Source organism: Hevea brasiliensis, chromosome 6, assembly GCF_030052815.1.
Source record: "Hevea brasiliensis isolate MT/VB/25A 57/8 chromosome 6, ASM3005281v1, whole genome shotgun sequence".
NCBI classification, from domain to species: Eukaryota; Viridiplantae; Streptophyta; class Magnoliopsida; order Malpighiales; family Euphorbiaceae; genus Hevea; species Hevea brasiliensis.
The window spans coordinates 108,665,906-108,690,568 of NC_079498.1; the positions used below are offsets into that span (position 1 = coordinate 108,665,906).

Sequence of the window (24,663 nt, forward strand, 5' to 3'; positions counted from 1 at the left end):
TAAAATAGCTCCTCTATGACATAAATCAATGCCTTGCTCACAATTGCAGCATCTGAATACATGATTGCATTTCATGAGAGCTGTAATTGGTAGCGGTGACAAAGATGCACATGATCTGGCATGACACGTAGGAACATTTTGGTTGGGTCAGCGTAAGCCCACTTGAAGAAAATGTCCATCAACCTGAGGGCCAAGTGTGTTGAGTTGATCCGCCCTCATCAAAGCCCAGATTCCAACAAATTCTACTAAGAAACTGGCTTAAACCTTTATAATGATCGGAATTAAGGATGCTAGGGAGTTATTATTTATTGTTATTCTTTACTGTGGTCACAGTTTTTGGGAGTGCATTTGTCATGCACAGCTGCGCGCGTAGTCAAAAGTCCTTTTATATAGATACATGTCCTTCTTTTATATATATATATATATATATTTGAAATTGAGACTGAAAATTATATTTTACAATCAATAACCATAAATAGTCAAATTAGTAGCGGTGAATACTGGTCTATTCAATTCAGTCTGAAAAACTAAATACTGAATAAATCAAAATTTTTGACAAATTAAATCCAAGTGAATTGAATTAGAGAGAAAACTAAATCCAATTAAATTGAATAAACTGAAATTTTTAGCAAGCCACACCAAATTAAATTAAATTCGTTCGATTTATTGATTTGAGCTTTATTTTAGTTTTTTTTTTTTTATGTTGGATTCATTGTAGATTTAATTTTAGTTATATTTCTTATTTTTTAACTTTAATTTAAGACTTAATCATAATTAATTAAAAAAATAAATTATTTAATTTGATTTTTTTTAAAAAAATTGAATCAAATTAAATAGATTGAATTAAAAAAAAAAATAAAAATCATATAAAATGGAATTATAAAAAAAAAAAGAAATTGAATTGAATTTCTATATTAAATGGTTCTTCAAATTTTTTTGGTTTAAATCGAATTATGCTTACTTTAGCTTGATGGCTACAAGCCCCCACAATTGGTCCAACGCTTGTGTTTGCTGCTTTTTCTTCTCTGAAGCCGGCCAGCGTCCATAAACCAGAGTCCCGCACTATCTTCTTCTCCTCTGTCTCTCTCTCTATATACTTGCTCAATTTAACTCAATTCTCATCACATAAACTTCTAGTGCAGTTGGCGGGTATCTGTTCGGATTGTGGCGTGGTTTGGATCGCAGTTAGAGGTAGAAAAGAGCAAGAAGCCTATTCTGCACATATGTTGAAGACATCAAATTATAGTCATCTATGGTAGCTACAAGTAAGAAGATACATTGTTGAATCTTGAGAGCGTATAAATTTCTTGATCTTTGTTTCATCCTGACACTGAACATATGTAACTTGTCAATTGTTCTTTCTTTAAGCTAATTCCGGTTTCATGTACATAAAAGAACTCAAAAACAAGCAGTTTTCTTGTTGAAGCTAGTAGTTCAGCTTTTCAATAATCAGTAGTTAATTTCATCTATCAGTAATATTGATTTGCAGTTCACAATTCCAGTTCTAATTCTCCATTACTTACTTTTTAAAATTTTTAATATATTTTTTGAAATCTTTTTATCATTAATTACTAGCAAATCTACAATACATGAGAAGATTCAGAACCTCCATCTTGTTCACGTAATTGGCAAAATAGGTTTTGGGCCATGCCTGTGCATGTTGGAGCCTTGGAGGACATGGTTTGGGCTTGTACCAAAATTTACCCAATGAAGAGGTCTAACTAACACTATAAAGCAATTTTCATACAATTGAATGAAATTATATTATAAAAGTGAAACATGTATAATAATCTGACCTTTTGATGAGCATCTATTCACAATCAAGCATCTCCTTTATCTGATTAATTATCAGCATCATTTTGCCAATGGCTGAAGATCTGAATAAAATTATCCAGAGTTCACCTGGAGATCAATCAAGGCAAAGGATGTTCATGTGAAAGCATCCTTTATTTGGGAGATTCAGGGTGCAGAAAAACAAAAGGCAAACCTCATAGCAGAGAAAGAATCTTGCTGGCTGCTGCTTTCCACCTAATCAGGACACTGTAGCTGTAGCTTCATCGTCAATGTGCATCCCTAATTAGTTTTATAATTAGTTCATTTTTGTATGTATATCCAACATGTCATTGTGTCCTTGTTTATCAAAATAATTCATTCTTATCTGTATGATTACTATCAAATTCAGAAAAATGCCCAAATCAAAAGATGAGCGATGAAGGTTTTATAAAATTGTATTATTCAGTTTTACATATCATCTTCTGGCCAATTATCAATTTGAAAGCCATGACCTCATTCATGATATGATATAAAATTTCTAATTTTTTCAGCTGACAGATTAAGGCCATACTGCTACATGTTTCCTTCTATATTAGGTTAATGTACCTCTCTCTCTCTCTCTCTCTCTCTCTCTCTCTCTCTATCAATCAATCTACAGAGACATTGCAACTATAGTAGAACTACTGATTAAGTAATACACTTGAAAAGCCAAATTTTACAAAATTTGAGGAATGATATTTTTGAATATTTTGGTAATTTAATTTTGTTTTAATATGATATTTATTTCATTTATTTACAGCGATTCATTTATAAATAAATTCTCATATTCAAAAATATAGATTATTAATGAATATTTTGAGCTTTCTTAAATACTAATTTCTGAATAAATTTATAAAATTTATTTATTCTAAATATGCCCAAGTGATAAAAAAAATCCATGCCTTTCTTAAAAATGCTCGGTCCTCACCCCCTCAAGTGTTGATTAAATTTTTGATAAAAGAAAAGGATTGCTCGAGAAAGTATCCTGGTCATTCCAGATTTCTCAGGAATCAAACAAAAATTAGATACCAACCATCTTTTACTTTTTGAAAAAAGTTGGGATAGTGCACTGATTTCAATTAATCAGCTTAATAATTAAATGCTTCTTGTGTCAGTGGTAACCCTTCAACCCTCACTTCTCTAACCTTTATCCCCTGACGTCCTTGGCTACATGTTTTGTGCTTCTGCTGGTTTTGTTTTCCACACTAGCAGATGAGCAAATCTTGATTCCTTTTAAGCTATTTGATGAGTGAAAAATAATCAAGAGAGTGAAGTTGCAAGTAATGATTTTGCAATTTTGTTCTCTTTACCCTAATAATTTTCTTTTAAGGTCAACTTGCTAATAATCCTTGTGGTTTTAGTATTCACACCTTAGCCATAGAAAATATAAGTAATTTTGGTATTACAATTTTTTTTTTTATTTTTGGGTTGCTTTAATGGAGACAATATCATTAGAAAAGCTAACTGTTACTTATCTTTAGTGATAAAGAAAACACATGCTTACACACCAAACAAAAAGTAGATTCTAAAACAAGATCATTCACACTAAAAATATGATATTACTTTTAAATGTAATCACACACACACACACACACTCCTTTTTCTTTGAGATTAAAGTTGCTTTAAAAGCCTTTATCTCAGTGTAATCAGGTAACATATTTGCTTCATCTGTCCATGATTAGGAGTGCTATCAAATCTCAAATCAACAATTACTTCATTTCCATCTTTAAATATGTGAACTAGCCTGAATTTTTCAACTCTATTATTTCCTAATCTGCTAAATGGGTTTCTAATTCAATTTTCATAAAACACACTTGAATTAGATATCTGTTTGGTGCATACTCTGAATATTGAGCTTTTCAAGATTAACAAAAGTTTGTTTCTTAATTGTTAAAAGCAAACAAAGCTGCAAGACCTTGTTTTGGTGCTATAAATGAAAAACTTGGTAGGCATGGCATCTGTTTTGGGTTTGCATTATTCAATCAAACCACATCCATATATAGAGCCAAAATTGGCATTGAAATAATACCATTAGATGAAGAGGATAAAGCGAACAGCATAATATGGGATAGTTTATGGGAGTTGCATATAAGGTTTGTGTTGTATCAGATAGAGAGTACACAACATGTAACAACACAAGACTTGTCTTTTTTCATTCTTGCAGCTCACATGGTCTCAGACCCAAAAGAAGTCACCAACACAATTCACATCTCCATCTCTTTAATCTCTCTGTCTTTCAAAATGTCCTCTGTGACTCAAATTGGTCCAGAAGTGTCTAGACCATGCTCCTTTGTCAGAGGGTTTCACATCAAAATTGACCAGATAACAGCTTATAATGAAATTCACATCTGGGTCCTGGGGTTACTATGGGACCCTTTTTTTTTTGAAAAAAAATTTCATTTATCTAATTGATTTGGCAGACAATTTTCTAAATCCACTGAGTCTTGTAATTTCCCATTATTTCCATCTTTTATGATCTTCATCCACCAAGTAAATTGAAGATCAATTGATTTAAAGACTCCACAAGCTTAATTACAAGTATTCAATCACAGAGCTGATTTTAAAGAATTATTTAGGAGAGAATTTAAGAATAAATCATGCTTCTGGTAGCATGAATATCACACACTTGACCAAGAATAATTAATAAACCAGATTTGGGTAGCATATTTTAAAACCATGCTGAAGAATTTATTATTAAAAATTATAAAATAGAGAAAATGAGTCAATCATGGGTAGCTTTTCACAACATGAGAGACTTTTGATAGACTTGAATAATTTTATTTTTGGAGGGTTGAATTTCAAAACTTATTTAACATTGTGAAAAAAAAAAATTATCAAAGAAGAAGTAGAATCAGCAAGTTCAACTAATCCTTAATAATTTATAATTTAAACTTTAATTTCCTTATGAAATCATAAAAAAAATATTAAAGTAATATTTTTTTTCTAACCTAACCTAAAAAGTAGCAAGTCACACCAAAACAGGGGAAAATGATTAGAAGTGTCAGTTGGATTATGAGGAAAGTAAGAAATTAGAAAGGGCCCTAAATTATAAGGCGAGTCAAATTTGGGATACTAATTGATTTCTTGTGCAAAATGTCAATCCTATCTTGCCTATCAAATAGGGTTGGTAAAATTATTCAAATCAGGATTTAATTAATGGGTAGAGTGAGTGATTTGCCAAATTCCCCATACTGGTTTATAATACAAAAATACATGAAAATTTGAATCTATCCCTTGTGGGCAAACTCTGCATGGACAAAAGTCAAGTTGCATGTAATTGTCAAAACCTGAAACTAATTTAATTACATTAATTAACAGTCATTAAATCAAGGATCTTAAAAACCAATCAAGATGAAGATAGGCAAGGAAATGTGCCTTCATGTTAAAGAAATATAAAAGTGTGGGTCATTTTTTGTGTTTTTCCTCCATAGCAATCATGCTTTTTCCATTGGGGATGGAGAGGAGCGCCTGTGTAAAGGTAAATAGACCACCTTTGTTGGCCCCCCCACCACCCCATTTTCGCCTACCACTGACTTGTGTCTTTTGTAAAGGTCCTACCGCCCATTTTCGCCTTCTTCATGGGTTCCCTTCCCTTCCCTAGTCTGTTGAATTGGCTCTATCTATATATGAAATTCCAATTATACCCCCTTCAATGCATCCAATTCCCTTCATTGTCCTTTGCCTAAAATCGGTCTCAATAGATTCTTCTTATATGCGAAACAATGAGAAGAAAATGTAGATTAGATTGTTAGTTAGAGCTACCAAATAGTATCTTATATAGGACTAGGAGACTCAAAACATTAGTTAATAGACATCTTAACTAATGCATCTATAAATTACCTACCACATGCTATGGATTATCAACAAATTTTGATTAATGCATGGATTATAATTATCTAGCTGTGACTAATACATTTGTCCTTAAAACACATTTCATGTAACTCACACCACAAAACTGCATATGTACAATGCTAGGGCTTTCTGCTATAGCAATCCATTACCATAGAGTGGCATCAAATATCAGAAGCATTAACTCACATGACAACTCCTCACACCTGCTACCTAATAAACACAACAAACAGGCATTAACATGTATGACGGACAAGCTACAATTAACTAGCATCAGGACACGCATTTCAATGGCACAACATTTGAAGATGCATAAATGATCTTAAGAGGTAACTGAATGGCTTCAATACTGCCTAATTTTATATTAATAAAATAGACGGCCCATCTTGCATCATAAGAGAGTGTTCTTTCATCCATATAATGAGGGGTTTACATGTCATTTCAGAAAAGATATTGCAATCCGATAACTAACATCCAATTCAATTCTTTACAGCGTTTGGGAAGGCATAAAAAATTCAGTCAGCGCCATGTGTAGCATTACTATGACACACACTTAACAATTCAGTTCAGAAAATGCCTAAACAAATGGACCTAAACCACCTGTGAAGGAAGTCTGCATCATACTCCTATGCCAGCCTTATTCAAATTTGTTATGCCCCAACCCCTGTTTAAACCTAACCAAAGGACCACCCACGGAAACCCAAAACAAAGTAAGCCAAGAAGAATCATTTTTTCTTCCTAAGCTTGATACCCCCATCTCCAAGGTAAGAAAAACCTATACCTTAAACCCCCACATTTGATCCATGAATCTTGAATTTCTTTGAAGATGGTACAAAGAAAGGTACCCATCAAGTTTGGAGCCCAAGCTGATTATGGCAAATCCAAGAAGCGGTTGGGGAACCTCAAGCCATTGTCTTATCAGCACCAGGATGGCAAGATCAGAGGACCAGATAAGAAGAAGCAAATGAAAAGGTCTAGATCAATCAAGCTTTCAGATATTGAGAGCTTCAATTCATCAACTTTGAGGAAAACCATGTCCCAGCCTGGAAAGATGCCACCTCACAATGCTTCAACGACTGCTGCAACCCCACAGAAGCAGCATCTAATGCTTAAAACGACTGGTGGATCGCCAAATTACATGAAGGCTACTAGCAGTTCGGAGGCAAGAAAGGAGCGTTCTCAGGTGAGTTCCTTGAATACTCCAACTGCTTCGGATGCTAAGAAACCAGGTCGAAGAAACTCGGGCAATTCAAAACTTAGTTCTGCTTCTAGTAATACACCAACTAGAACGTTAACTAAGTCATCTAGTTTGAAGTTGGTGAGGACTTTAACAAAGACTCCCAGTTTTAAGCCAGCGAGAAGTGCTGCAAAAAAATGTTCCAGGGTAGCTCTATGTGCAGATATGGATGTACATAAAGCTACCTGCTCTTCAACCCTGAAGGACTCGACGTTTCCTGAATATCTCATGCTCAATCCTGGGGGTACTGAGGCGGAGGGAACTTCTGTCCTAAAGGTCTGTCCGTACACCTACTGCTCTCTTAATGGTCATCATCACGCTCCTTTGCCTCCCTTAAAGTACTTCTTGAAGGCGAGAAGGCGTACACTGAAGGCCGAAAAGAAAGAAAGAATGGAGGTTTTATCCCCACGTAGAGCTAAGGCAGTTGGTGACCGAATAGAAGTTCTTAGTAGTCAACCACTTATTTTCTCCAATGACAAACCACCACATGAGGAAGCAGATTTCATGTACTCTACAAAAATTCCAATGGTAAAGGAAGTGGACGTGGATTTCTTTGTTGAAATCTATGCCAAAATTACAGCTGTTGGACCTGAAGCAACTGAAAAGCACACAGGGGAGGATGATGAGGGAACCATCGGTTTTGGAGAACCCAGCAAACGGGACAGCAAGTGCTCTTTTCATGGTGGCGAGGCAGCTGAACAAGACAACGTAAAGCAAGTTGATGAGAACTTGTCGGATTCATCATCACACCTGGAGACTGATTTCGAGGAAATCTGTGGACAAAACAATTATATCCATCCGGCTGAGATTTGGACGACGCATGACTTTCTTGAAGAAAAAGCAGAAAATGTGGATGGAGCCTACCCACCCATTTTGTCTCAAGAAGCAAGAAAAGAATGGTGTGGCAGTGAGAGTGGCAGTGAGATTAGCATTGAAGAGGAATGCCAAGCAAGCATGAAGGAAGATGACAGCATTTCTGACGCTAGAGATATGGAGTGGGAGGAGGGACAAATTTCCACCTCTGGGTTTGACACAGAAGCTCATTATTTGGACAAGTCTGACAAAGAATCTAGTGTCAGTGTTGAGTGCCTGGACATCAAGAAGTTTAATTTGACAGACGAACCTGAGATTGTTAGATCAGATGACATAATTAGCAACTGCACAGAGGAGATTCTAGCCGATGAGGTATTGCAAGAACTCTTTGAAGAAGAAACGGCCTATTTCGACACACATTGCATTGATGGTGATTCCGAAAGTGAAGGTTTGCTGCAAACTTGGGAGATTGAAACTACCCAAGTGGATGGTGATTTAGCTTATGACGACCAACTTTCTTCCATTGAATATGCATTTGAGGAACCAACAGTGGAAAAGAATAGTGAAGATGCTAAGAAAGATTTGACTTGTGCCGTGACTGCTTCAGCTTCAATGGAGGAGCCAATTGTGGAATCAGCAGCAGTCAATGAGAATAATCAGGAGGATGGAGTATGTGATACAGAGCATAATATCTTTGAAAAGAATCCTCAACGCAGGGATGCTGAAAATGATTGCAGTACCAACATAACAACTGAAGCGCTGAATGTTTACCAAGGAGATAAATCACTTCAAGCTGAAGACGCCACTGAGTTGCTTCAAGGTCAAATTTCATCTTCTCAGAGTTTGGATGAGAATGAGATAGGCAACGCTGAAACAAATGAAGGCCAGAAGTCCAAGGAGACAGAAAGTGATCAAAATTTGGCAATCAGTGCTTCTGCCATAAAAGAACAAGAACAAGTTGTCAATGCCGAACTGTCCTTGGGTATTCAAATTTCTGATTCATCTCAGAGTTACTCTACAGCTGATCAAGATGATTCTGAGGACAATGACAACCAAAATCAGATAATTGCTGAAGCTTACCAGCTTGATGAAATTGCTGAAGACAGCAGTTCAAGTCAAAAGCTTCCCGATCAAAACTGTCCAGGTAAGGACGGCCAGAATGAGAACCAGCACTTATTTGGGAAACATCAAGGTGGGGCTAACAAGTTCAAAATACAAACTTCCATGGACTATGATGAGCAGACTGATTCAAGGATACATCAAATCAGTTCAGCCAGACACATTACAGGGGAAGTTGAGAAGATGGAAGTGGAAGTTTGCAAGCAGTCAGATATAGCAGAAACATTGTTCACAACCAATAATGGAATCAATGCAGGATCAGGTAGCAAATTCCTTCACAAAGGAAACAATTTCAGCCAAGAACTTGCCAGTACCTTTAACAACAGGAAATGGACGATCAAATGCAAGAAACCCATCATGGACAAGGAGGAAGAGCGGAAATTCAACCCAACAGAACCAAATTTCCTTCCTGTTGTTCCTGACCCAGAGACAGAGAAGGTTGATCTCAGGCATCAGGACATGGATGACAGGAAAAATGCTGAGGAATGGATGCTTGATTATGCACTCCGACAAGCTGTCACCAAACTTGCTCCAGCTAGGAAGAGGAAGGTGGCACTACTTGTTGAAGCTTTTGAAAAAGTCTTGCCTATACCCAAATATGAAACTCATATCAGGCACGCATCATCAGCAACCTTTGCTCACACAATTCCAATTCAAGCTTGTAGCTGATGGCACTTTCAGAGGTAATAAAACAACACATTTTTCAGGCTTCATTTCTCTCCATTATTTTATAGTATTTAAAACTGAATCACAGTTGTAAATAACAGTTGTAAATAACATAGCACAAATTCAATTGACATCTGACAAACCATTCTTTTCTCACTTTGTTGTGCAGGTGATGATGAAAAGAGTTGCTTAGGTACAATCTACCTGCAATAATTTGTTGGCCAAGGGACTATTATCATAGTTACCAAGGCTCCAGATTTAGGAGAAAACTACTGATTATATAGAGCAACTAACATCTTCTTCGGCTTATACTAAGAACTGAAGAAAACACTTGGGGTGGTGGCTGAAAGGAGGTTCAAGTCTAGATGCATGCAGTAATTGTTTCTCCTGAGCTTATTGGTTGAAATGCGAATGAATACTTTCTAGCTCAATAATATGTGTTAAATAGCAAAATATCATATATGTTGTTGAGTTCTTTGTTGTTGTAAGAGGGAACTTTACCTCCGATTGGTGTTAATTTACTATTGTTATTCTCTGTTTGATACTTATATTATGTAGTAGAAATATTGTAATTAATTTTATGCCTAACTGATAAGCATATTCATCTCCACGATCTTTTTCTTTTACCAAAAGAATAATGAAAATTCCAAATTCTTTCTGCAATCATCAATAGGATATGTAGGACCAGAGCTATGAAGAGAGTAAACCATCAATTTCAAGAAATAAGAACAACCAACGATATGAACATTCAGCAACAATCAAGAAAACTTTAATCTCCATAGGCCTGGTAGTACATATACAAAATAAAGAAACAATAACCATAATCAGAAATCTTAATTCTTTTGGTCTAATGCTAACTAAAATATTGCCATTACAACTGCACAATTAAGTTACAGCCACCGACTGCCCACACTTAAGAAACACTGAAAGGATGATTAGGCAAATTGACTTGACTTGTTTTTCCTTCCTCTTCATTAAATTTTCCCCAATTTTCCCCCCAAAATTCACACAAATCTCTCCATGACCATATGAATGAAAATGCCAGAATTTCATTATCTCCGAACTACATCTAGTAATATTAAAAAAACAAAAATGAAATAAATTTGTGTAGTGACATTCTCAACAAAGATTAGCAAAGAATACTCAGGTATTAATCAATGACAGAAGCAACAATTTGCATAATAACAAATAAGTGCTGAAAAATTGCCACCAGAGTCATGAGCTAATGATTTTTCATTATGTCACTTTTTCAATACAAAACAAAGTGTTCCAAACAAAGTTATGTACAAAAATTAATTTACTGATAAATGCGATTCAATTGCAGGAGATTTCAGAAGAAGTGACTGAAGCTTTCCGACATAATTTTCCAGACTGCAGTCTGAGCCATCATTTCGCAAGCTTGCCATCTCAGAAGTAGCGTTAGGATGCTCACTCTGCTCCACAGCTTTCTTTGCCATTGTATCATGAAACAATTTGAGTGCATCTGTTGTTGAAAGAGAATGCACAGATTCATACAAGGTCTGGAAATTATTTATCTTTTCTTGTGTTTCAATCAAACTTTCTTTGAACCCTTCTGGAAGGCATGCAAGTGCACTTTTATGGAGTGTAGAGTAGCAGAGAAAATAGAAAAGAAAAAGAAAACAAAGTTAGAAAAGAAAAAGCTACATCAATGTTAAAGAATGCAAGACTTTTCTGCGAGCCTGACAAGCATATGATATATGCTTTTGTTCTTATTTGGTTTACCTGGTAATACCTCTAACAATACCCCAATTGTATCCTTCAAGCACTGACTCCTTAAAACCAATATTAAATCCATCTTGAACAATAGCTTCTTTTCCGGCTATGAGGCCATCACGATATCCAATCTAGGAGTCATCAATCAAGAATGAGATTAACAAAGGTTTAGAAATCATGGTATCCATAAAGCTAACGAACAAAGTGAAACTTTAGATGATCAACTCACCGTGTGAAACTGGTCGCGTCTCCTCTCCCACTCCCTATCCAAATCAGGTGCTTTATCCAGTTCTTCATGAGAACCAGCCCAGAAAGATCCATCTTCATCTTGCAAATCACCTTCGTCAAAACGCAGAACTAGGCAAGATGTCTTAATCTAAAACAAGAAAATTAACAAACTAACCAACAAAATGTAGAGGAAAATATCAGCCTAAAACTAATTCCACTATCAATCCTGCTTACAATTGGCAGTTTGCGAAGAACCCAATTCTACTTTTGACAGGTGCAAACTTTCTGAGTAAAGCTCTTTAGCAAAACTGCTTTCCATCTGTTATTAACCACAAACAGAAATCAAAGTAAGTTGTTCACCTTTTTCATGAGATATTGAAGAAAAGAGAAAGACTTCGACTTTCCCATTTAATTCAGCCAAACTAATTGTAAATATACAAAAAAGAAAATAAACAAACCATGTAAACTAGCATACACGAAATTAACAAACCAAACCTCATCTACGGCTCAAAGCCTCAATTAATCAACAAATGCATACGCAATTCAGGAACATTCAAAACAAAGGCACATATCCAGTTTATAATCAAAATCAAAGGGCAGCGAAGAAACCAATTTCAGACTGTCGCTTTGTCCAGAGACGGAGGGAAGAGTAAACGAGTCAACAGAAAGTGGGTTCTCTATGTCGTTTGTGCTAGAGGAACTTGAGGGTTAGAGCCCAGAGGGAGCCAAATCAAATTCAAAATCGATAATGAGAAGTAAGCAAGCATGCCGTAGCTTGAAGGACCGACGATCACCGTAGGTCAGAGCGTATGGTAGAGAGCTTAAACTTGAGCGGGAGAGCAGGGAAGGGAAGGAGAAACAGAGAATTGGGAACACCAAATCGCGATTGTTGGGTCATCCTCAGTGGTGGGGCCTTCCAAATCTTTTCTGTTGTTTCCAAAACGACGTAGTCTTATTGAAATCCGGTTCAGCTGGACCAGTGTGCAACTTTGCATCGTAGGAGATCATAGAAGATGTTGTGCGCATCAACAACAGCAGATGCTGCCAAAGCAATGAATATTGGAAAATTTTTCCTTACAAAGAAATGAATTAATAAATAAACCTCTTATAAAAACTAAAAATAATAATAATAAAAAAATAATTTTGTTAGTTGTGCGGCTACAAGTGTCAAGTAATTATGACGATGGACAATTTTGAAATGAGAAATGATTCTATAGAGACTAACTAAAAGAGAATTCAGGTGCATCTTCCTTTATTGTAGGACCAAGTGCATGCCGCAACACGGGTTTTTTAAGGCAACAATGGAGGGTATTATTGTCATAACATATTTTTCAGTTCATGGATAGAATGAGGCCTTATTTAAATAAATAAGAAATCAATGTGAGTTGTTAACCATGTGTGGCAGGATATTTTATTATCCGTCTCCAATTTTATTCCATCTTTTACTTTTGTTTTTTAATATTATAGTTATCACGTTTATAAATGTAATTTTAATGTTTTTTTTTATCAAAACATAATTTTTTTTTAAAGAAAAAGAAAAGAAGCAAAATGGGGTATTAGAATATTAAATTTTAACTTATTGCGTCATAAATAATTAAGACACTCAAATGTATTACAAATTTAACTTTCTCCATAATTCATAAATATGCAATATTTTGTGTATTCAATTACAATTTTTTTTATTTAATTTAAGGATATTGTTGATCATTAGTTTATATCTAAATTCCATTTCTGAATGCATTCTTTTTTATTAATTTAATAAATTTAGATTTGTTACTTTTGGAATAGTTATTAATGGAATTGAATTATGATTGATGATCTAACACCATTCTATTTTGTAGAGACGCGCAGCAAGTGGAAGCACTGGCTCTTCTTGGAAAGCATACCAACTTTTATAGCAAGAAGATCCAATGATCTATTCTGATATGCATAATTGGAATATTTAATTATGGTAAATTGTAGATGGAAAGCCATTAAATTTGAGGAATGTGAATGCCTTTACCATAGAAAAAGTTTTACACCCGCACTTCCATTTCCATTTCCTATCTATATGCGTCTACAATACCAGCTAACAGGATATGAGCTGATTGTTCTAGTGTCTCTCAAGCAAAAGCCTTTTCTCTCTCCCTCAAAAAACATGGACTTTCAAAGGTTCTCTTCTGTCCTTCTTGCCATTTTTATAATTATGATTATATTTTCTAGTCTTTGTTTAGCAAGCCCATCAAGCAATGTGAAGTGGAGAAAGCAGAATAACAGGAGCAACTGTGATGTGTACCAGGGGAGTTGGGTCTACGACGACTCGTATCCTCTCTACAATTCATCAGCATGCCCTTTCATTCGCAAGGAATTTGATTGTTTCGAGTATGGTCGTCCTGATCATCTCTATCTTCAGTACAGATGGCAGCCCACTACCTGTGACTTGCCAAGGTACATACTTCCATCTCTCCCATTTGCAGAGTTGCATATTCTATGAATTTCACAGGCAAATCCTGTCAAAGAATTTTCAGTATAGCCAACAAGTTTTAAATAATCCTGTTTTAATTATGTTCAGGCATCTCTTGTTCATTTTGCGTTTCTGGGTTTTGTCTTGTGAAGTTATATGCCTTTTTCGGGTTGTGTGGACAAGCTTTTCCAGCTTCTTTTGAGCTGTAGTGCATATTGAAATTTGAATACACACGAGTGGAATTCTGGGGTATCTATATAATCCTGCCATTGTCAATTTCATAATTGAATGCTAGAAATCAGCTGGCCTACGCCTCATTCTGACAATGAGAGGTGGTTATACATATGTAGATTGAGAGTTCAAACAATTTTCTGAATTCTGCATGATGAAGTGAATAACATTAAATGAAGGGATGAATTAGCTTGGTTTGAGGGTGATAGGCTGTTGCAATGTGTAAAAGTCCACTTCAGAAATCTAATGATGACGTGATTAGGGTGCAATTGAAAATAATTTTGGGCTATTCTAACAGAAAAATATTGCATTGCTCTCTTCTAGTTGTACTTTGATTTTCTTGTACAGTTTAAACGAGTGAGGGATCATAGAAATGTTATATTTGATTTTGATTGCTTTGAAAAAATGACTTGTAACATTATTGATTTACAACTCATGACCCAATTTGAGATTGAGGTAATGATTTTTAACAAATGTCATTTTATATATTATTTAAAAAATAATTTAATTATTTTAAAATTTTATTTTAATTTAATTAATAATTTTTAATTTTTTTAATTAATATATTTAAAATGATACTTTTACCAACGGGCCGCTCACTCTAATGTGAATCAAATCTTCAAATAATGTGTTGCGGGCTCACAACAAGTATCTCGTGAGAGTTAATATAAAGTTAGCGAATTGAAGTTTTGTCCGATAGTGGACAAAAGTCAATCTCTCCTATCCCAAGTCGCTACTGATGAGAGACTGATTTAATCTAACACGTCTCTTTTCTTGCTAAAGCCTAAAGGGAACTTAAATAGTTGAAAAAGAAAAAAAAAAAGAAAAGAAAAGGGAATTTAAATAAAAAAAAATGAGCTATGGGCTTTAATTTAACATGGGCCACAATTCAAGACACACCATGCTAACACTTCCTTTTTCATGCCCTGATTCTTGTCTCATTTATTGTGTATCATTTTGGAATGTTTAAAATGTTACAGGTCCGATGGCCAAAATTTTCTGCAGAGTCTTCAGGGCAAGAAGATTATGTTCATAGGGGACTCTATAAGTCTCAATCAGTTTGAATCATTATTATGCTTGCTTCATGCTTCTGTGCCTAACGCCAATATCAGGGAGGAGAAAAATACCTCTGTTCCTACTGTGATTTTTGAGGTGATGCAACTAATTCTTATGCATACATGTATATTTTTCTTATGCATTTTCTTATTATTTGTTTCGACTTTCAGGACTATGAGGTATCCATAATGTTGTTTCATTCTCTGTTACTAGTAGACGTGGAACAGGAAGACATTGGTCGAGTTTTAAAACTTGATTCCCTCAAGGATGGCAACATATGGAAGGATATGGATGTTCTGGTTTTCAACACTTGGCTCTGGTGGTACCGAAGAGGACCTAAGCAACCGTACGACCTCTTCATCATTGTATATATAAAAAACTATGATCATTTCGATATACTAATATGTGGAGGTTTCTTCATTTCAGATGGGATTATGTTGAAGATGATGGCACCATTCTTAAAGACATGGATCGTATGGTTGCTTTTCGCAAAGCTTTAACAACATGGGCAAAATGGGTTGATTCTGAAGTGGATACAAATAAAACCAGAGTCATTTTTCAGGGGATTTCTCCTTCCCATTACAAGTAAGTTACCCCAGATTTTCCTTTTCAAAAGCAACAATGGAACCATTAATATTAGTCCTCTGATCTTGATATGCATTTGTGTGTGTGTGTTGAATCAGTGGGACAGAATGGAATGAGCCAAAAGTGATGAATTGTTCGAAGGAAACACAGCCAATAAGTGGATCAACTTACCCTAGTGGCTTGCCATTACCATTATATGTACTGGAAGATGTATTGAGTAGTATCGAGAAACCAGTCCACTTGCTCAATATAACAACACTTTCACAGCTGAGAAAGGATGCACATCCAAGCTCTTATAATGGGTTTAGGGCCATGGATTGCACCCATTGGTGCATTGCTGGAGTTCCAGACACTTGGAATGAACTTCTCTATACAGCTCTTATTAATTAGAAGACGAGAATGAAAATACAAATTTAATTGAATAAATATAGATATCATATTTAGTCACTGAAAGTACAGCTAACAATCCAATGGACATGGACTGATATATTCAACAAGAGCCATTGGCTTAATAGCCCAATAACTGAGTGTTAATTTTTAGCGAAAGAGATTAGAGGTCTAAATCTTAGTAGCCCCATCTCGTTTAAGAATTTTCAAATTTTATTCTATGAATAGATATAATTGAGATTTTTTTTTCTTCCATGATGGGAGAATCAATTGATTTGATTGTTTTGTGTATAATTAAGGTGCTAATATCATCAAATGTACAAATTTTGGTACCAAATGGCAACAGCTCTTTCAAGATCTAGCCGTAACCAATGAGGATGCTGGTTCTGAAAGCATGGAGTAAAGAATCAGAAAGCTTCAGGGCATGTCAACCTTTTAGATTTGAAGTTGTATGGACTCATGAGCTTAGGTGATAGTCAATCTGCTATGTTGTGTGACATTAGTTGTCTAAATATTTACAGATTCAAAGAGTATACAGCCAGTTCAGTGTCCTGATCTCCGAAAGAAGCAGGAATGAGTTGGTTTCAACTTTGACAAGTAAATGCAAGAAGTGATTCTGGATAAACAAATAAACCTCCATCTGAATTATCATTATACGTCACAGAAAAAGAAAAAAAAAGGTGGAGAAATAAGCAAGTCTAACCAGGAAAAAAATGTAAAACAGAGGGAACACTATGCAATTACAGTCAAAAACCTTAACATCCTTTATACACGAAACAGGAAGAAAATTACAATCTGCCCGCTCTCAATGTCTCTCAATCATACCTCCTAAATCTCCAAGCTGATACAGAGAAAAGTGGTCTACTGTGCCAGCAAATAACCAAACATCCATTCTCTTCTTTGATCTTGTATCCATCATAGCCGTAGCTCTGCAACAACCTGCTTGCCTGCAACATACCATGGTAGCTCAGAGGAACTCTCCCGAACCCCGCCAACTCAAGCCTTAGAATCCATTTCTCCAGCTTCTCATGCCTCTCCTTTCTATCAATGCCTTCACATGCAATGATGTTCTTAATTTCCTCTCCAAATAGCATCTTCTCAACCTTGTGTCGTTCTATTGATGCTCTTGATACAGTAGACTCCAAGCAATCGAACAGTGCAGCATAAAAGTTCAATGCTTCCGTGACCCTCTCCATTAAAGTAGAACTATTATGGTTTGATTCCTGTTCACTGATCACCATCAATTTTGGTGAAAGGCCCCAAAGTGCACTTAGAAAGCTGCCCATCTTTGGCGAAGGAGCTAGAGATAGTGGGGACAAAGCTGAATCAGGACTCGCACCACAAACATGGACCAAATCTTTCTCAAGCCATTCACCCAAAGTACGTTGGTTTTTGTTTATCTGTAAAGCTCTCTGAAAGTGGTTACAATTTGGATTCTTTGATGCTGATGGTGAGTTTCGTTTAAGCATTTCATCATCAGCTGCCAAGAGAGTGTGCAGCTGGAGTACAGAACTGACAGCAAGAGCTTCTCCGGTTTTGACGCGCAGACTCTCTATGTCTAGATCCTCTAGTTTGCTCGCTATAGGGTTGAACTGAAATGGGATGTCCAACTTTTCAGCTTCTTCTGTCAGCCGAAGAGCCATTTGCTCTAACACTTCTTTCTGTTCACAAATACCTGTAATTCTCAAATGGGGTGGGCCTTCTGGCCGTGCACTTAATGTCTGAAGTAGATTAATCCACTGTGCAGGTTCAAATGAATTGAGATCTATAATATGTACCATTTTCTCCCCTTCCATTGCTTCTATAATGGCCTGATTTGTGATCACATATGCGAGCTTTAGGAAGGGGAAGAGCTCAAAGAATAATCTCTGAACAAGAATTTCCTCAGATACCAAGGATTTTTTTGTGCAGGTGAGGGCTCTATGCAAACCAGGCCAACCTTTTTTAAGAATCTTATCAGCGAGTGCCTCAGTGAAGTAAGCCGCAATTCGCTGCATGGTATCTCCATCAGCAGATGCTAGGTGGGAGATCTGCTCAAGGCTAATATTTGCATTCTCAACACTACCAGCAGCTACATGGTTAGCACAAGCAAGAAGAAGATGAATCAAGTACAAACCCCTCTCTTCAGATTTCAGTTCCCTAAGCCACGGGTATGGTGATCCATATCCTGGAGATATCGACATCCAGGGAAAGAACTGAAGAGGCGATGAGGTTACTGATGATGCTCCATCCTCCTGAGCCATTCCTGCCATTAAGAATGAAAACAAACTCAATACTCAATATGTTGAATAATAGAAACCTGGCATTAAACATAGTCCAGAATAAGTCGAAATTTCATTAATAACAATATATTAATTACAATTTCAAAAAAATATATGATTACACTAATATTTATCTCAAGATTACCAAGATTATGAAGAACCCAAGGGAAAAAAATCAAAGGGTGAAATTAAAAAAAAACACAAGCAATTCTAACTTTCACTGTTGCAGTTTGAATTTTCGGATATGAAAAGTGCCATCAACTTAGTAACTGCATGTAGAAAATCAAACAGAGCCTATTGGCTTGAAAGTTTTGCTTTCTTACATTGTCTCAATAGGCCCAAAAGAGCAAATTAAATTATATAATTACTCACAAAAGCAGATTACAAGGTCAACATTATAGCCATTGTTCTTCGATCATTCAACCATGTCAGATGAACTGCAGTAGCAAAAAGGAAATAAAAAAAGGAAAAAAAAAAAGACAGATGATAGGAGATTGACACTCATTCTGATTGCTGAGAAACGGAGAAAAAGGAAAAGATGACTTTGTTTTTCAGTTTCCTGTGTTATCTACACATATGAAACGCTTGTTTAGAACGAACAAAGTAGCAGTGTCATGCTCAGTTGAAAGAATTTTACTGTTTCTTTACTTGGAAATGGAAAATTTTCATATCAGCAGCCTAAAAAGCATCCAAATACTAAAAAACATCTTAAGTCAGCGTGTTTCTCAACAAATAAATTCAAAAACTTACAGCAATATTTTCTTTGAAACCAAACTGAGCATTTATCCAAATTATAGAAAAAAACATAAGAAAAAATACACAAAGCCAGAACTTTTTACTGAAAACTTAAAGCAAGGTCAAGCGGATTTGTTTCTTCTCTTTTAAAGAAAATTCAAAAAGCCGTCCAATCAAATAATGAAACAGAGGCAGGGAATTACCAGAGAAAACACACTGGTTCCGCCTGTGAATTACTGTTTCAAAATCAGCAGTGAATCCAAATTCAAAAGTGGGTCATAAAATTCCTTGAGAACCCAAGAAAACCCCCGAGGAAATTCCCAAGCTTTGTGACCGAGTTATCCTAAATCCTAATCCATGGAAAGTAGGGGAAGAGGTCTCTGGAAAGGTTGCGGTGCAAAGGCGAGCAATGAAACTTGAAATTAAAGCAATTGTCCTGAAGGATTTTTTTGTTTTTTTTCCATGGCTGCGTTGGCGACAATACGAGAGGCTGTTTTTGTCGTTATTTGTTTTGTTGTCCCTTGGAGGGATCAGAAGAATATGGAATTTCTTGAAACACAATACAAAGAGAAGGCCTAGTTTTTCTCTCTCTTTAGGGTATGTGTTACTGTTAGTTTGTCCTTCTTTTTTCCTCTCACTTGAAAATCTCTCTCTCCGAGTTTTTAGTTCTTTTTGTCATTATGTGAAGTGGATGGGGAATAAGAGCTGGCCAAAAACTTGGTATTATGCTCAAGCACTGGCCAGTCCAAGCATGTCCTAACAAATCAAAACAGCACCCTTGGTTGTTGCCTAGTGGGTGATAGTGAGCTTTGGAATATAAGGACTAACAAGTCCCAACAAAACCCCATTTGTTTTCTTTTCTGACCCATTACATTATTATACTACCCACTCGGTTCTTTCCTCTTATATTAGGACAAAGAGACAAGGAGCCTATAGGAAAATCCACAACTAGATATAAAGCTTTTAACTTTAGGTGTGGAGTCTTGGTGGGAGTTCTTGGAATTCCTTGCTAACAACTAATATTTAATTATTATATTAATCGTTTAGACAAGCCATACTAAATGGGCTAGTGCCATACCACATCATCAGCATCAACATATTAGATATGTTAAATCAAATCTAATTAATAGTGGATCTTACAACAACATTTATTTGATACCCACTAACCCATATCTTACTGTTTCTTCAATTAAATTTTTTTTTATTTGTCATCTCCGTATACTTGGTGAATAACATCAGTGGCCAGCATTAGGCCATGTTTGCTCTTCCTTTGAGTTAGCATTAGTACAATTATTTTATCTATGAATAGTTAATTGTTGTGTAGCATTCTTTCCACAAATCTTTGATAAATATTTTTCTCCATTGTGGATTCTCACACTTTAGCTGATGTAATGTATTTTTGTATAATATCATAGTTCAAAATGCAAAGCATGTGAAATAGTGCCATTGGAAATGTAACAATACAAAGGTATATTAGTTAAAATTTTGATGGGAAATATAGAGGTTCCTCATTCTAGAACTAGGTTTTGGTACAAATTTGTTATAGGAATATACTATCGATCTATTTGGTATTATGTTTTAAAAAATTAATATTTTCAGAATAGTCCTTTATTTATACTTCTAAACCTTTGATTGTTATGTTTTAAGCAAAGGAAGCTAATGGGAATAATAGTAGAAAAAGTTTGTAAGTTATGTATTTATGAATGTTTTAGCTGTGACAATCAACACCTACCATCAAACTATGAGTAGACAACTCAAAGCATCTGTTATTGTCTTTGCTTTCAAAAATGCCAAAGATAGGCAAGTCAAACTAGGGATTCATTTTTATCTTTTTCAGTTTTATCTATGTAGTGGGCATCATTATTTTAATTCATTAGAAAACATCAACCCAAGAGAAAAAAAATAAAATAAAATGACTATACATGTTATGAGTTGATTTTTAACTCAGATTATAATGGTAGAAAATTTTTATTATAATTTTAAACAATTGAAAATAAAAAAAGTTATTGTCATACATACATGCATAGAGCAGCAAATGAAATCCTATGTTGACTAGTTCTATCCAATAATAATAATAATAATAATAATAATAATAATAATAATAATAATAATAATAATATTTGTAATTATTAAAATTTAGGAGGGTAGATGGTCAGAATCAATAAAAGCTCTCTAAATACAAATGGGATATATATAAAAGACATGAAAAGGGGATGTGATTTCAAGGTCTAGATATCAACTTTTAGTTTTAAAGAGAAAGAATAACTAGTAAAGAGTTGATGGTTTTGAGATAGGGAGCGAGGAAGACATTATAAATTGGCATTTTGCTATGAAAGGAGGCTTCTTGTCTTGAAGGGCTATCGGTTTTAACAAAGTATAATGAGGATGTTTTCAAGGAAACTCATTTTGTAGTTCAGTGGCCGTTCACAAGTTAATCAAAACCTTTTGGTTTACAACATTGTGAAGCTAAAAACAAAAGAGGAAGGACCCCCAAGAATGTTTCATAATCTTAAATTTTGGATTTAAGAAATAGCTTTTTCATAACAACTTTCAAATGCATAATGACAAAAAAACTGTAATTTATAAGTTTTGATGGTACATAAAAATAATTTTATTACTCTTTAAATTAAATATTTATATTTATTATTTTAATTATATGTGCGATTTATTATATTAATTTTATATAAATATTTATTTTAAAAATTATTAAACTTATTATTATACACCCAGTAAGGATAAAGAAACTAAAAATGTTTGGGCTCAATCAAGGGCTAGATAGCCCATGAACTATTCCCAAGTATCTTCACTTACCTGAGAAACCCAATAAGCTTGTCGTTGTCCACACAACTGAACTCTTACTCAACCACCCAACAAAACACACAAAATGGCAAAAGCAAATTCCTCCATCCACTGAAGCCTTCACTCTACCCATACCCATGTTATGAGATGGCTTGATGTAAACCAACTCAATCATTTATATAAATTTATATTAATAATAAATTAAATATGATTTAACAATCTTTCTAAATTTAATAATATTTCATACTTAATTTATCAAAATTGGACTTGCAGGATTTTATATATCAATTTAAGCAGTCTTTTTCCGTTGTTTGAATGAAATTTATATGAATAGTTGAGCATCAAATTCATCCCAAAATAAAGCCCAGATTGAAACTTGATCTAGGTAATCACAAAATCATCCAAAAAACCAAAAATGAGTTCATTCAAAGGTCTAGTTTCTTTGGCATTCGCAAGCAGAACTGAGTTTGAAGCACAAGAAGCCTAACGCTTGCACTTGTGTTTGAAATATAGCCGATACAAGAAAAGCATATGCGTACGCATCAAAAGAAAGGCTAAAATTTGAGGTTTAGTTACCACTTGAGAATATCACGAGTCCAGTTTTCCAGAAACTTTCAAGAGTACACTATAATAATAGCAGCTGGAGTGTATTGTCTAACTCATTTACCTTATTTTGTAGCTTGTGAATTCAAATACAAGTTGAAAAGGAAGATGCATAGGTAGAATGATTGTCTCCTAGTTGTAAGATACTTTTAGATGTCCACGTAGACATAGTATCTCTATGCAATTTTGTATAGTTTCCTACAATAAGTAGCCTCTACATCCACATATCAAAGGCCATTGTTGCACTCAATCCATCACCAACCATTCAATTGGTTGAAAATGGTCATTTAGTTCTTTTAATAAATTTTGAAGATCACTGTTATGCAACGCAAAAAAAGCAGTTAGTCAAGCAAGAGCACAGGCCTTTGAAAAGTTATATGAGAAACTTGGAACTAAAGAAGGGGAGAAAGATATTTATAGATTAGCAAGGAGGAGAGAAAGGAAAGGTCAAGATCTCAATCAAGTTAGGTGCATTAAGGATAAAGAAGGAAAAGTGTTAGTAAAAGATGAGGACATTAAAGAAAGATGGAGAAATTATTTTAATGATCTCTTTAATAATAGTCAAAATGGTAATAGCGTAAATATAAATTATAGAACAATAGAAAAGAATGTGAATTATACTAGAAGGATTAGATCTTTAGAAGTAAAGGAAACACTTAAGAGAATGAAAATGGATAAAGCCTGTGGACCCGATGAAATAACAATTGAAGTGTGAAAGTATTTAGGAGATATAGGAATGGCATGGTTAACTAAATTATTTAATAAGATTCTAAACTCAAAGAAAATGCCTGATGAATGGAGGAAGAGTATTTTAGTAACTAATTTTAAAAATAAGGGAGACATACAAAGTTGCTCAAACTATAGGGGAATTAAACTCATGAGCCATACTATGAAGTTGTTGGAGAGAGTTGTGGAGCATCGACTACGTCATGATACTTCTATCTCTCTCAATCAATTTGGTTTCATGCCCAGTCGTTCAACTATGGAAGCGATCTTTCTCATTAGAAGCTTGATGGAGAAATATAGAGATGTGAAGAAAGATCTATACATGATTTTTATTGATTTGGAGAAGGCTTATGATAGTGTTCCAAGAGAGGTCTTATGGAATGTGTTAGAACAAAAGAGGGTATCTATTAGGTACATACAAGTATTGAAAGATATGTATAAAGGAGCAACTACTATTGTGCGCACAGTGGAAAAGGACACAAGAGATTTTCCGATCTCAATTGGATTACACCAAGGATCAGCCATAAGCCCTTACCTTTTTACATTAGTTTTAGATGAACTGACGAAACATATACAAGAGAGTATTCCTTAGTGCATGATGTTTGCGGATGATATTGTTCTGATAGATGAGACACGAGAAGGAGTCAATAGAAAGCTAGAACTTTGGAGAAGTACTCTAGAGTCAAAGGGTTTTAAGTTAAGTAGAATGAAGACAGAATACATGCATTGCAAGTTCAGTGAAGGCCAAACTGGTGATAGGGAAGGAGTTAGTTTGAATGGGGTGATACTGCCCCAAAGTAATCACTTTAAATATCTAGACTCAGTCCTTCAAATAGATGGGGGATGTGAGGAGGATGTTAGTCATAGAATTAAAGCCGAATGGTTGAAGTGGAGACGTGCCACGGGAGTTTTATGTGATCGTAAAATTCCTAATAAATTGAAAGGAAAATTTTACCGTACAGCCATACGACCGGCTATGTTATATGGTAGTGAGTGTTGGACACTGAAAGAGTCGTATGCATCTAAGATAAGAGTTGCAGATATGAGAATGTTAAGGTGGATGAGTGGCCATACTAAACTAGATAAAGTTCATAATGAGAAAATTAAAAAAAAGGTAGGAGTGGTGCCAATTGAAGATAAGTTGAGAGAAGAGAGATTGAGGTGGTTTGGTCATGTGAAGCGTAGACATAGAGGCTCCAGTTAGACAAGTAGAGCACATTAAGTTAGAGGATAGAAAGAAAAAAAAAGGTAGACCTAAATTGACTTAGAGGAGAGTAGTACAACATGACCTAGAAGCATTACACATTTCTGAGGATTTAACCCAAAATCGTTCAGAGTAGAGAAAGCGAATCCATATAGCCGACCCCAAATTTTTGGGA

The 24,663-nt window shown here is 35.1% G+C and overlaps 4 protein-coding genes across 18 annotated transcripts; 2 read left to right on the top strand and 2 right to left on the bottom strand.

The window, feature by feature from the left end:
• The first annotated feature begins 6,142 nt into the window (after positions 1 to 6,142).
• On the top strand, positions 6,143 to 11,070 carry LOC110666574 (calmodulin binding protein PICBP). Of its 3 annotated transcripts, none has more exons than XM_021827111.2 (2): positions 6,143 to 9,513; positions 10,821 to 11,070. In XM_021827111.2, the coding sequence occupies exon 1, from the start codon at positions 6,488 to 6,490 to the stop codon at positions 9,497 to 9,499; it is 3,012 nt and encodes a 1,003-aa protein (XP_021682803.2). In that variant the 5' UTR covers positions 6,143 to 6,487; the 3' UTR covers positions 9,500 to 9,513; positions 10,821 to 11,070. The 3 variants fall into 3 exon arrangements, with proteins under 3 accessions (XP_021682803.2, XP_021682802.2, XP_021682800.2); XM_021827110.2 differs by lacking the exon at positions 10,821 to 11,070 and adding an exon at positions 9,680 to 10,044; XM_021827108.2 differs by lacking the exon at positions 10,821 to 11,070 and adding an exon at positions 9,666 to 10,044 and having other exon boundaries at positions 6,145 to 9,513.
• LOC110666579 (uncharacterized) lies at positions 10,715 to 12,517 on the bottom strand. 12 transcript variants are annotated; one of them, XM_021827114.2, is made up of 5 exons: positions 11,954 to 12,517; positions 11,693 to 11,777; positions 11,460 to 11,587; positions 11,240 to 11,361; positions 10,715 to 11,089 (listed from the first exon to the last, which is right to left on the bottom strand). In XM_021827114.2, exons 2-5 carry the CDS (start codon positions 11,775 to 11,777, stop codon positions 10,789 to 10,791), a joined length of 636 nt encoding a protein of 211 aa, XP_021682806.1. In that variant the 5' UTR covers positions 11,954 to 12,517; the 3' UTR covers positions 10,715 to 10,788. The 12 variants fall into 12 exon arrangements, with proteins under 12 accessions (XP_021682806.1, XP_021682808.1, XP_021682811.1 ...); XM_021827116.2 differs by having other exon boundaries at positions 12,068 to 12,516; XM_021827119.2 differs by having other exon boundaries at positions 11,460 to 11,557; positions 11,954 to 12,515.
• A 752-nt stretch (positions 12,518 to 13,269) lies between these two features.
• Positions 13,270 to 16,465, top strand: LOC110666629 (protein trichome birefringence-like 38). The gene is made up of 5 exons (XM_021827192.2): positions 13,270 to 13,885; positions 15,113 to 15,284; positions 15,359 to 15,534; positions 15,615 to 15,773; positions 15,872 to 16,465. Exons 1-5 carry the CDS (start codon positions 13,407 to 13,409, stop codon positions 16,161 to 16,163), a joined length of 1,278 nt encoding a protein of 425 aa, XP_021682884.2. The 5' UTR covers positions 13,270 to 13,406; the 3' UTR covers positions 16,164 to 16,465.
• Positions 16,466 to 16,774: 309 nt separating this feature from the next.
• Positions 16,775 to 19,737, bottom strand: LOC110666581 (scarecrow-like protein 3). 2 transcript variants are annotated; one of them, XM_058149209.1, is made up of 3 exons: positions 19,360 to 19,737; positions 18,794 to 18,858; positions 16,775 to 18,405 (listed from the first exon to the last, which is right to left on the bottom strand). In XM_058149209.1, exon 3 carries the CDS (start codon positions 18,401 to 18,403, stop codon positions 16,976 to 16,978), a length of 1,428 nt encoding a protein of 475 aa, XP_058005192.1. In that variant the 5' UTR covers positions 18,404 to 18,405; positions 18,794 to 18,858; positions 19,360 to 19,737; the 3' UTR covers positions 16,775 to 16,975. The 2 variants fall into 2 exon arrangements, with proteins under 2 accessions (XP_058005192.1, XP_021682817.2); XM_021827125.2 differs by lacking the exon at positions 18,794 to 18,858 and having other exon boundaries at positions 19,360 to 19,732.
• Positions 19,738 to 24,663: the final 4,926 nt, after the last annotated feature.